Source organism: Limulus polyphemus, unplaced genomic scaffold, assembly GCF_000517525.1.
Source record: "Limulus polyphemus unplaced genomic scaffold, Limulus_polyphemus-2.1.2 Scaffold6426, whole genome shotgun sequence".
Lineage (NCBI taxonomy): Eukaryota > Metazoa > Arthropoda > Merostomata > Xiphosura > Limulidae > Limulus > Limulus polyphemus.
The window spans coordinates 29,433-42,468 of NW_013672036.1; the positions used below are offsets into that span (position 1 = coordinate 29,433).

General features: G+C 30.7%; 2 protein-coding genes across 2 annotated transcripts in view; one reads left to right on the forward strand and one right to left on the reverse strand.

Annotated features, from left to right (window-relative positions):
* LOC106473711 (tubulin-specific chaperone A-like) overlaps positions 1-1,268 on the reverse strand; it is a 7,036-nt gene extending 5,768 nt beyond the window's left edge. Inside the window, exon 1 of the mRNA XM_013934388.2 lies at positions 1,105-1,268. Within this exon, the coding sequence (XP_013789842.1) occupies positions 1,105-1,157 (53 nt within the window). The 5' untranslated portion in view covers positions 1,158-1,268. The remainder of the gene's footprint in view (positions 1-1,104) is intronic.
* A 3,526-nt stretch (positions 1,269-4,794) lies between these two features.
* Positions 4,795-12,346, forward strand: LOC106473708 (m7GpppN-mRNA hydrolase-like). Its single transcript, XM_022402109.1, has 6 exons — positions 4,795-4,896; positions 7,609-7,695; positions 9,236-9,387; positions 10,524-10,651; positions 11,464-11,562; positions 12,182-12,346. Exons 2-6 carry the CDS (start codon positions 7,631-7,633, stop codon positions 12,344-12,346), a joined length of 609 nt encoding a protein of 202 aa, XP_022257817.1. The 5' UTR covers positions 4,795-4,896; positions 7,609-7,630.
* Positions 12,347-13,036: the final 690 nt, after the last annotated feature.

The window sequence follows — 13,036 nt, forward strand, 5'->3', positions numbered from 1 at the left end:
TTTAAAGTTAGTGTATTAATTATTACTTTTTATAAATTGTATTAGTATTTTATGTTTGACACTAAAGAAGAAGGTAAAAACTTAATGTTAAATCCCTGAATAAAAAAACTTAAATTTACCATACACTCATCAGATCTCTATATCAGAATTTATTGTGACCAGCAATCAGTGTTAGAGCTAGAACTTCAATAAAAGGAAAACGATGTTTGACACTACAATTAAAAATGATAACAGAATAATAATAATAACAGAAATGGACGTTTTGGATTTCTACATATTTTGTAGAATTCCAAAATATTTATTTTCCATTCTTTTCTTTTATAAATAAAAAAATGTTCATCTTAAGTATTGTTATCCTTATTAGACTATGAATAGTGAATATTAGTATTAGCAGTAATCATGGGTGTGTCCAGCTTCTTTTTTCATGGGAAGGGGAGGGAAAATAATTTTTAAGGGTTATAAAAGGCAATTCCTTAGCCATGAAGATTGGTTTGAATTTTATGCAAAGCTGCACGAGGGAAGGCAGCTAGTCATCACCACCCTCCGCCAACTCTTGGGCTACTCTTTTACCAACAAATAGTGGGATTGACCGTAACTTTATAATACCCCCATAGCTGAAAGGGCGAGCATGTTTGATGGGATGGGAATTCGGGCCAGTAACCCTCAGATTGGTACAAATTATAATATTTGAGTGTGGCTACGTTGCAACTAACGATAACTGTTTAAAATTAAAACCAAAAACTGAAAAATACATGAACTGATAAATATATTTCAGCAGTTTAGAAAATAATTTTTAAACTGAAAAAACAAGGGCCTAATGAAAATTTTAAGCAAATTTTTTTTTGGAGGCGAAGGCTAGAATTATGATTTTGTAGGGCTAAGCCCCAGCCTGACTCTGACATTCGGTGACAGTGACATTTCGCTTACTTTAGTCTTAGTCTTACTAACTTACTAAATTAGTAAATCTTAGCCTAGGCTGAGGTGTGGACCTTAGTTTAAGTTAAATTAATCATGGTATTTCTATTATTACTAGCATTATACTTACAATCGGTAATTCTAATAAGTATTATTATTAATAATTAACTTTTGTACTCGCGGGCCTACCTTTTAATTACACCCGATTTTATTTTTATTTGCTTTAACCTAGGATCTGCCATTCTCTGGAAATTTCACCGGTATACGCATACAAATACTTATTCACACTAGCCGTATTACGATTTGTAGGTAAGAACAGCGCCAAATATATTGGGTTTGCTCTTACGATACGTGTAGCGTGTCAATAACTTTTTTAAATACCTATGCAATAGTACTGCAAAGAGAATTTTATTGACAAAATACAAATAGTTTGAAATCTTGTTCGCTGTCGCTTACAATAAACAGAATTTGGTTTAAGTATTGTTTAAGACTGTTTTATTAGATAAAACAGTGTTTTTACTTATGTACAATTGGCCATTGCTTGCTGTATCAAAAATCAGTCCTTTTTTTTCACTCCAGTTTGGTTTGTTTCGGCTATTTGCACAAACCTACACTAGGACCATCTGCACTTCGCATTTCTAATTTTAAACTGATAGACTAAATGGAAAGAAGTTAGTCAACAGCACAAACCGCCAATTCTTTCTGGGCTGCTTTAATAGAATACTGGGATTTGATTGTCACACCTATAATGCACCTACAGCCTCAAAGTTTTGGGCGCAAAGCTTCTTTTTGTTGTTTTTGTAATAGCGGTACGCGGAACAGGAACCCTTGGATCCATAGTCCGTCATAATAATCATTAAGCCTTTTTTCTTAATCAGAGGAAACTTGAAATAAAGAATTACGACTTTTTATATTAAAGGAGAAATTTAATCGAATAAATGCATAGGTATTGTGCGTATTTATCGAATGATGATTTTTTTCACCCAGTAATCAATCATCAAACACGCAATAAATTTATTTTAATATATCTATAACTAATTATAGATAAACAAGTTTTATAAAAACTTGAAGACGGCTTGAATTGGTGATGAAGAAAACTTTATTATTTACAAAATTTATTATAATATTTATAATAGAGTTTTCTTCATGACCCATTCAAGTCGTCTCGAAACTTTTATTTTGCTGAAAAGTGGGCTGCTCTTCATCAAATATATAAGTTTTGTCATTCTTACACACATATTATCAAAAAATTTCTTACTTTGGAAACTGAAGAGTATTCTTGAATGTACGTAACTTTTTTTTATGTAGGCACATTATATTTAATCATTTTAAGTTAATAATAATAAGACGTTTTCATTTTAACATAACGTAACGTTTTGGGACAACATGGGAGTATTCATCCATTTCGGCTGTTCCATCTTCTAAACTAAACTAAAACTACCAATAAATAAATTTAAATAAATCTTAAAACCAGCCCTTATCATTTATATACTTAGCAAGCTTTCTCTTAAACTCACTTAAATTTACTGCCTCCACAACATCCGAAGGCCAGCCACCCTGTTAGAAAAATTAAACTGTCTTAGCTGAAGATGACTCCTGCCATGCCAAAATATATATTTGTTCCCCCTAGTCCTACTATCCTCGCTGCAACATTATCAGTTCCCTTTACAATATTAAATATATCAACCAGATCCTCCATAACTCTTCTTTTTTTCAAAAACGCAGTGTGAGGATTTTTAGAAAGCCCGGCATGGCCAGGTGGCAATATGAGGGTTGTGGGTTCGAATCCCCGTTACACCAAACATGCTCGTCCTTTCAACCGTGTGTACGTTATAATGTGACGGTCAATCCCACTATTCGTTGGTAAAAGAGTAGCCCAAGAGTTTGCGGTGGGTGTTGATGACTAGCTGTCTTACCCTGCTAAATTAGGGATGGGTATCGCAGATAGCCCTCGTGTAGCTTTGCGCGAAATCCATAACAAACAAACAGTTTTTAGAAATTTAGTTTCATCGGGGAATTTTGGCCACTTTATAAATCAGTGGTATGTTGTCATAATCGGTATAATTTATAAAAATAATGAACAACAAATATGTTTAACAACAACCCCAATTACAACATTAATTCAATCAAAAACTTTTCATTGTTTTCTACCACATGATCAATTTTCGATCCACTTTTTAATTTTTGTCAGCTATGTGAAAATTATGTAATTTATCAATTAATACTTAGTATGGTATCTTACGAACACCTTTCAAACAATTAGAAGATGGAAATGCAGAAGCTTTATAACTTTTTTTACAAAGTTGTTGAGGCAAGAAAACATATTTCAAAATCTACGCTGAATGATATTTATCAAATTCCTGTTTTTAAGGTGAACTTACCACTAAACTCTAACAATACATTTTAATGTTTTACAATAACAGTAGTCGAATGGAATAACTTTTAACTTTGTACATCATCCACTAAAGTATTATTTATTTTTATAAATAGTAACCACCTCAACCATCTTTTATTTATCAGTATTTAGCTTAAGAATAAGAATGCTAGTCTGGAGATGAAAAGTGCAAGGTTCGAGCAACGATATGTTATTGAACACGTTCCACATTTTCTGTAGTGGGGGGAATTATAATTTTGCAATCAACTTCTTTATTTGGTTAAGAAAAGCCGTGCTTCTGTTGGTCGCCTTCTCTCAGTATTTGAGCCATGGGGTACCGTTTAAATTGAAAATACTAAACACCTATTGTTCATCTATAATTTTCGAACTGCCAAACGACTTTTTAAAGTATGACATCTAAAGTTTTCACTAGCTTTTTACTCGGACTCTATAAATTTCTAATTGTATCACATCAGAATCAGGAGACTTAAACTCAAGGTGGATGAAATTTATTTAATTTTCTAAAGTGGAATCAAAAAGTTTGTTTAAGATTTTTGCTGTAAGCTTTTTCTTTCTGAAGATATTCATATTAGAATTGTTCAAAAGTTTAACCTTTTTTATGCTGTTCGTGTAGATATAAAATTCATTGATACCAGAATTGATGCTATGAGGTTAAAGACTTTTCTAGCTTTCTGACACTCAAACGTACAATATTTTAAAATTATATATAAATATAATACCTTAACAAATATACGCCAAGAGAGGGCGAGTCAATTTAAATCACAGTTGTTTTTTAAATAGTAAAGCAGAAATTTGTTGTGGTTTCCAGTTTTGACATTAGACTAAAAGTTAGTGGAATATCTAACTTTAAAGGTGAAAGTAAAAGTTTTTCATTTTATTGTAACTAAGTGTAAAAGATGCACTAGAGATATGCATGTTAAGTTAAACTTAAAATATTTATAATATATATACACGTTAATAAGTTAAGCCTAGTGGTAATGCTACGATTGAATCATTGAGTAATTCTAGAATATATTTTTTAGTCATTTGTCAGTTTACTAATGTATTACTAGTAGTACTACTACTGATAAATAATCTTAGCTGTCTGTGGAAGCATTTGCTAATAGTAGTAGCACTGACTCTTGTACTAATTTAGTTACAATGTTAAGCCTATGCTTCTTAACAAAGAAGAAATTTATAAAACATTTGTTGTTTTAAATTTAATACTCCTATTAGTATTAGTAGTAGTACACTTTTTCAAGTTCGAGACAAGTTTGTTAGGTACAAATAGTATAAGTACTGATGACTGAAGTATAATTTATAAGTTCTTGTGAGATTAAATATTTGTTTTATTTGGCTACTGCAACAGTTTTATGTTAGACTTAAACTAAGTTAGAGAATGTATAATTTATTAAATATTTTTAAACACAAGTTTAAGTTGATATACTCATTAACATGTTTTTGTAAGGGTAGTGTTAATTAAGTAAATAGCATATTGTGATTCATATTTATAGAATACAGGCATATTTTGACACCCTTTACATGTATGAATGACTGACTGAGATGGTGGGATCTTCCTCAAAGCTCCATTTTTAGTTACTTTCAAAGTAAGTGTAATTCATTTTACACACATTTCAAACTAGATTGAGAAAAAAATTTCCAAAAAACAAATAATAACAATCTTGGGCATTTCTAATCAGTGAAAGTACATCTCATTGTGAAGTTATTTACTATTTGGTGAATATAGGTAGACAGTTACATAAGAACATGATTATAAATACTTATATTTTAATGAAAATTAGAAATAATTTGGTTTGAGAATCCTTCAACAGATTTATTATCATAGTATAAATTATATATCTCAAATATATTTAAGTCAGTCATAATAGTGTTAGCAGTGTTTTTATCATAGCATATGCTTAATTTATCAGAGTTATTTGCTTATGCATTTTACATTTTAACTAGATAGTTATAGTAGAAGAATGTTCAAAATCTTTGGCTTAGGAAATTTGAAGGACTGGGACTAAGGCAATGGTGGTTATGCAGTGTTTACAGAAAGCAAGTAAACATATTTGTAAAATAAATACTTTATTGTAAGATAAAAGTCTGGACATATATGCATGTGGAGCTAGGTGGTTTAATAACTTAATAATATAATTGATTACCCATGAACAGCAATTTCACAGATTAGTGTGACGTAAACTAATTGATTAATCAAAATTATGATTAAATCAATTAATTGAAAATAATGTTTCTGGTTATTACTGTTTTTGATTGTTCTAACAATCAGAATTGTGTCTTTTGTCATGAAAATATTGAACGAAGCAAAATTAGGTTTTCCGATTATTACTATTTTCAATTATTCCAACTACCTATGTAATCAAAATATTGCTATTATGTGTGTTTGTTGTTAAGCAGAAAGCTACACAGTGGGCTGTTTATGCTATGCCCAGTTTTAAACTCTCAATTTACTTTTTTTTATTCAAGTTTGTGTAGCTCATGATTTGAGGGTATTGGGTTTCATTACCCTTGCCACCAAACTTGCCATGATTTTGTTATGGCTTTCTACCACTATCACTAATTTTAAACTACTGACTGGCAGTACCTGCTGCTAGCTCTCTGGCTACATAAGTGTTAAATAACCTTAGCCTTCAGAATCTTAATTTGTTCTTCTGTTGTTAGGGACGTACTCCTGCAGGTTTGTAAACTGAGACCATTGTGTTTAAATTGGTAATAGTACCAACAAAGATGATATGATCATTCTATACTGATGTTGTGTTTATTTGACTCTGTTTTTCCTTAATATGTTAAGTTCATACAAATGTGTGGGGGGTAGAGCAAAATAAAATTTTAGAAATGTTCTTTTTACCAAGAAGCAGTGTGTATTAACAATTATAAAGTTAACATTATTTGGCAAAGTCCATCGTTCACGAGAATTCAGAATTTCCTTTTTTCTTGTAAAAATAATGCTTCATTTTTGAGAGAAACTTGGAAGTATCAACTAAATTATTTAGTGCATGTGTGTGCAACATTTATGCAGTCCTATTGCTAGTGAAGTTTGTATTCATCTAAATGTCACATAAGTTTTCTTTCTCCTTCTTTAAATGTTTTTCTTGGGTTACAAAGATATTAGACTCACCCTCACCAACAGATAAAACATTCCTGGCTGTAGCACTGACTGCCTTATTCCCAGCATTGTGCAGGGACTCGTTAATCATGATAATCTTTTATTGAAGGTTGACAAACACATAAAAAATCTGAATCTAGGTAATATCCGACAGTGGCATTAAGTAGCGTTATGAAGATTTTAGATAGAGCCTTGTGCATTAACGAGATATGCTGTAACAGTGACGTGCTTCAGATATTGTATTATTATTGGTTTCTTACAAAGAAAAGTGAAACTATGGTACCTTCAAAGAACAATGGTAATAATATAACTCTGATGTTATTAGAAATAACCAGTTATTTTTAGTGACACTAATTGTTGTAATCGATTTTCGTAGTAGTCGAATTAATTGCCCAGCTCCAGTTGACATTATTATTCTTTACAAGCATATTACAAGTATATGTAAGAAATCTGTTTGTTTTGAAACTTAAACATTAATTGTGATATCTAACACCTTTAGCCATTTGTGAAGAAAGAATTATTTAATAGTTTTCTTGGTGTGGTCTTTTGTAATTATTGTTAATTCTTTTGTTTATGCTGAACTAGCATTTCATTTTTGGCATAGTTTGATATTGAGAAAAATGATCATATTTTGTATCTTTTAATGACATATTTCCATCTTAAGAACATTAAGTAAGGTGTGTTTTTTACACATTGACTGTGCAAGGTTTGGACCAGCACTAAATGATCTAATAATACTAAATGAGAATATTATAAGAAAATAAGTTGATTTTATTACAAGTTTTGGAAATATTGATGCAGGCTTCTGGTACAATCAACTTTTTCAATTAGTCAGAAGAATTGTTAAATTCTTTCTAAATTGGTAACGAGAAAGAATATATTTGTATGTTGTTTTTTTTTACAGTTTGGGAGATTAGTCTTTGTGTTTCTTATATTTGTAAAGCACAAGTTCATATAAAAAGTCTCAAATAACAACAATGATTTTTATGAAATGTTTTTAATTTTGTATCTTTTCAAAGTAATGTTCAGATTCTTGTATTTTTACTTTAAATTATGACCCTATCATCCAAATGTTAAATGCACTTTGTTAATTGGATATTTATTTGATTTTGCTTTTCAAAAAAAATCCTAAAGGATCTTTACAGGTTATTTTTTTCTTGTGTTTTTATAGTGTTATTAAAAATTGATTTAGATTATCAATCAAGACCTGGAAAATGTTAGACTCGCATGCTGGATTTGAAGTTTCAATTCCATCAGCTACTTTGGATGATCTTGGAAGGTAAGACAACATCTATTTTCTGTTTTGTATGTGTGTGTGTGTGTTTACATCGTAAATTAAGTCACCACAGTTGCAGTAATTATATCTTGAATATTGAAGAACTGTTTGTATAAACATAAATTGGCTTTAACAACCAGTTGTAACTTACTTGATTCAATTATGAAATTTATATTAGGAATTTATTTAAATAAAACATGCATAAATTAATTTTGGTTTTCAGTTAACTTGTCTGATATTTAAATCTGGAATTACCTTATTCAGAGCTATGGTATTATTGTCATGATTTATGTATAAATGTATTTTGTACGTGTACCTGATGGTTTTTATCAGTGATACTATGTGGTGATTCACTAGTTACAGCCTGATTAACACCATTGGTTCTTGACAGAAGTCTTGTACGTGTACCTGATGGTTTTTATCAGTGATACTACGTGGTGATTCACTAGTTACAGCTTGATTAACACCATTGGTTCTTGACAGAAGTCTTGTACGTGTACCTGATGGTTTTATCAGTGATACTACGTGGTGATTCACTAGTTACAGCCTGATTAACACCATGGGTTCTTGACAGAAGTCTTGTACGTGTACCTGATGGTTTTTATCAGTGATACTACGTGGTGATTCACTAGTTACAGCTTGATTAACACCATTGGTTCTTGACAGAATTCCCTTAAGATTCATTCTTTTAAATCTTGTTAATTAATCAACAGCTGGCACTTATGGTAAACCAATATCAAAACAACAAGAATATTAGAATCATTCAATATTTTACTAGTTAACAAGAAACCATGCTTATTCACTTGAAAAACAAAACGCCATCAACGATGTATATATAGTTTGTTATTCCATATTAACACAGGTACAAATACTTCAAACAACTTTCAGAATTAGAAAAATCAGTTTATTATTTATAGATGTATATAAAAATATTCACCCAGAAACATAGTATAAAAACAACAAATTATTATGAAACTTTGTAGAATGGATGGCAACTGTCTGTTGTAGAGGACGACATTTCAAAAGTCTTCAGCATATTTCTGAAGATGAAAGGCAGAAGACTTTCGAAACGTCATCCTCTACACTTGTGTCTCTACAAGAGGCAGTTGCTGTCCATTTTACAAAGTTTTGTCATGAATACTCTACCTAAACAATATATCGAAGAACAAATTATCAATTTCTTTTATCACTTGAACTGTGTTTTGAAGTTAATATAATGTGTTTTATATTACATGTGAGTAACCCTCTACTATATAATGTGTTTTATAATCATTATTAGCATTCTATAAAGGCTAAATATTAGTTTCATTGTGTGATTTTAACCTTTTAATGAAGTATCTTAAGAAGAATTCTTTTGTGGCAGTTCGATGAGTGATCACATAAATATAACATTTTTTAGCTTTATTATGTAAGAAACATTAATTTTTTGGACACAAGATTATAAATTTAGTAATTGAAGAAACTATAAAATGTTTCTTTTTTATCTACGTGTGTTTACCAATACCTAGTTTTAATTTTATATGGTTATTTCTCTCATTTTTAGCCGATTTATTATCAATGTACCAGAAGAGGAAAGAAATGATCTGGTCAGAATCTGTTTCCAGATTGAGTTAGCTCATTGGTTTTATCTTGACTTTTACTGTAGTGAAAACCCAAATCTTCATCAATGTAACATGAAAGAGTTTACTCGTCAAAGTATCCTTATTGTTAGCATCGTCAACTGCTTCAGTAAAACATTGTTAGCATAGAGGTAATACTTTATTTTACTGAACTCAGTAAAACTGTTAGCATACTGTTATATTACGTGTGAGTAACCCTCTACAACGTAATGTGAGCTTGTTTTATATTATGTGTGAGTAACCCTCTACTACGTAATGTGAGCTTGTTTTACATTACAAGTGAGTAACCCTCTACAACGTAATGTGAGCTTGTTTTATATTATGTGTGAGTAACCCTCTACTACGTAATGTGAGCTTGTTTTACATTACAAGTGAGTAATCCTCTACTACGTAATGTGAGCATGTTTTATATTACATGTGACTAACCCTCTACTACATAATGTGAGCATGTTTTATGTTACATGTGAGTAACCCTCTACTATGTAATGTGTTTTATATTATGTGTGAGTAACCCTCTACTACGTAATGTGAGCATGTTTTATATTACATGTGACTAACCCTCTACTACGTAATGTTTTATATTACATGTGAGTAACCCTCTACTATGTAATGTGTTTTATATTCCATGTGAGTAACCCTCTACTATGTAATGTGTTTTATATTACATGTGAGTAACCCTCTACTATATAATGTGTTTTATATTACATGCGAGTAACCCTCTACTATGTAATGTGTTTTATATTACATGTGAGTAACGCTCTACTATGTAATGTGTTTTATATTACATGTGATTAACCCTCTACTATGTAATGTGTTTTATATTACATGTGAGTAACCCTCTACTATGTAATGTGTTTTATATTACATGCGAGTAACCCTCTACTATATAATGTGTTTTATATTACATGTGAGTAACCCTCTACTATGTAATGTGTTTTATATTACATGCGAGTAACCCTCTACTATGTAATGTGTTTTATATTACATGTGAGTAACCCTCTACTATGTAATGTGTTTTATATTACATGTGATTAACCCTCTACTATGTAATGTGTTTTATATTACATGTGAGTAACGCTCTACTATGTAATGTGTTTTATATTACATGTGAGTAACCCTGTACTACATAATTTTAGCTTGTTTTATATTACACAAGTTATTACTTATAGCATTCATGTCAAATTAACTGTACTTTTCCTTAGCATTATGTAGTATTTAATCATATACCATTTTTGAAAGAACATGCCCAGAATACGGATGAAATTTTAGAGTCTTGGAAGATTTATAAAATGGCTGTTCCTACATATGGTGCTATCCTTCTTGATCAAAATATGGAATATGTAAGTATAAGTAGGTTTTTATTGTTCTATTGTAAAGTATGTGAATTGTTAAAGTTCAGTAGTATTGGCAAGCTCTACAGGAACGTCTTTCATTATTCGTTAATTTACTGTTGATCTTGATGTAAGATTTTTGTTCTTATATTGTACAGTCTGTGAATTGTTAAAGTTCAGTAGTATTGGCAGGCTCTACAGGAATGCTTCTTGTTATCTACTAATGTATTGTTGATATCTTTTTCAGGAATCGAGGGCTAACCATTCGTCATATTCCTAACATTTTTCTGTTTTATATTTAAGATTAACAGAATACTTGTGTTAATAATGCTTGGAGACGGCTTGAATGGGTAATGAAGAAAAACTTTAATATAAGTTTAACATAACAGCAAATGTACAACGTTTCAACAAGGTTTTGTTATCATCAGGTACAAGTAGCTATTATTACTCTTATTAGCATTATTAGTCTCAAAGTGGGTTCCTCGTCATTGAATTAGAATATTTGTATGTATTATAACTTGTTTTAACGTGGATCATTTCTCCTCACAGCTAGGAAGTTAAAACTACATTTTGTGGTTTTTATAAGAGTAATTTCGCTCTATGATGACAAAAGTATTAAAAAATGTGGTAATCTGTAAATAATTGCTTTCATGAACAGCCAAATGAAGAGTAACAATTTACAAAAATTACCTCAGTAAAAGAGAAGGAGTCTGTCTACACTGATTCTGATCCAAGTATTGTATTTAACACAAATATCTCCAGACAGGAGGAGTCTGTCTTCACTGATTCTTATCCAAGCCTTGTATTTAACACTTTTGTAGGTATTACTTGTCCAGAGTTATTGGGCCAAAGCCAGCTGGGGATTTCCTAAAGGGAAAGTGAATGAGGAGGAACAACCCCACGATTGTGCCGTGAGAGAGGTAAGTTTCATTTTTCCACATCTTATATAATCTATTCTATCTACGTAGTTCAGTGAATGTTGTTTATATTTCAAAATTTTCACTCTCTTCTCCTCCCTGGTGGTTTTGAGTAATTTGGAGTTTTTATGACATTAAAAATCAGGTTTTCATAGTCACAGTGAGCATAACACAGATAGTTCATTGTGTAGGAGGAAGAAAGATTCACACATATATAATGAGATAGGTGATTACATTGTTTGAAACTTGAGTTTTAAGTTTAATTGATATTCTGGAAAATCACGAATAGATGCTATAAAATCAAACATTAATACTTGTTTTGTAGAGTTAAAATCTGGTTCGTATGTAGGAGATTCATTTGTTTGTATTTTTATCATGACACGTTATTTTCAGTTTCGCAGTGTATGTGTAATATTCAACAAATGGTTTTATAATTGTCGTAGAATAAGAGGTATCAGTGTTAAAATGTGTATAGTAATGAAAAGCACTGTCAGGCTTGTTATTTGGTGGGAAATGTAAATCTTTATTTGTTATTTCCCTAATTACTACAGGAAGGAAAATATAAGTTCTATGTTACGTTAAGATACCTCCGTTAAGTTCAGTTTACTTTTGTATGCTTTAGGTCCTGGAAGAAACTGGTTTTGATATTAGTAAGCTAATAGACAAGGATGACTTCATAGAACACGTTGTTCATGATAGACTCGTCCGATTATACGTAATTACGGGAATTCCTCGCGATACCAAGTTTCAACCAAAAACTAGAAAAGAAATAAAGGTAATTTCTTAACTTTTGAATAAGTATGTATTTTTATGTTTATGTTTGGGATAAAATGATATATTAAATCAAAGTATGAGACTTATATTTTCAGAAAGAAAGAAATATATTGATCAATTGTTTTAGCCTCTATTCTTCTCAAGGAGCCTCCACTCATTTCTGGTAGCTCAGAGGTAAGTCTGAGGGATTATAACACTAAAAATTGGGTTTTTATACCCTCGCTGGCCTAAGATGTTCAGTAGCTTGAAGTTGTTGTTGACCTGAGATGTTCAGTAGCTTGAAGTTGTTGCTGATGTAAGATGTTCAGTAGCTTGAAGTTGTTGTTGACCTAAGTTCCTGTTGTTGACCTGGCATCATAATAATAATGTACAAATTGATTAGGGTTACTTTAGAATACTGAACATCATAATAATAATGTACAAATTGATTAGTGTTACTGTAGAATACTGAACATCATCATAATAATGTACAAATTGATTAGTGTTACTGTAGAATACTGAACATCATAATAATAATGTACAAATTGATTAGGGTTACTGTAGAATACTGAACATCATAATAATAATGTACAAATTGATTAGTGTTACTGTAGAATACTGAACATCATAATAATAATGTACAAATTGATTAGGGTTACTGTAGAATACTGAACATCATAATAATAATGTACAAATTGATTAGTGTTACTGTAGAATACTGAAC

What these genes read in the sequence shown, in the direction of transcription:
- LOC106473708 (XM_022402109.1), top strand. Translation starts at nt 7,631, where the DNA reads ATGTTAGACTCGCATGCTGGATTTGAAGTTTCAATTCCATCAGCTACT. An exon ending in ACTTTGGATGATCTTGGAAG is followed by an intron (nt 7,696 to 9,235) that starts GTAAGACAACAT and finishes TCTCATTTTTAG; the next exon opens with CCGATTTATTATCAATGTAC. An exon ending in TTGATCAAAATATGGAATAT is followed by an intron (nt 10,652 to 11,463) that starts GTAAGTATAAGT and finishes ACACTTTTGTAG; the next exon opens with GTATTACTTGTCCAGAGTTA.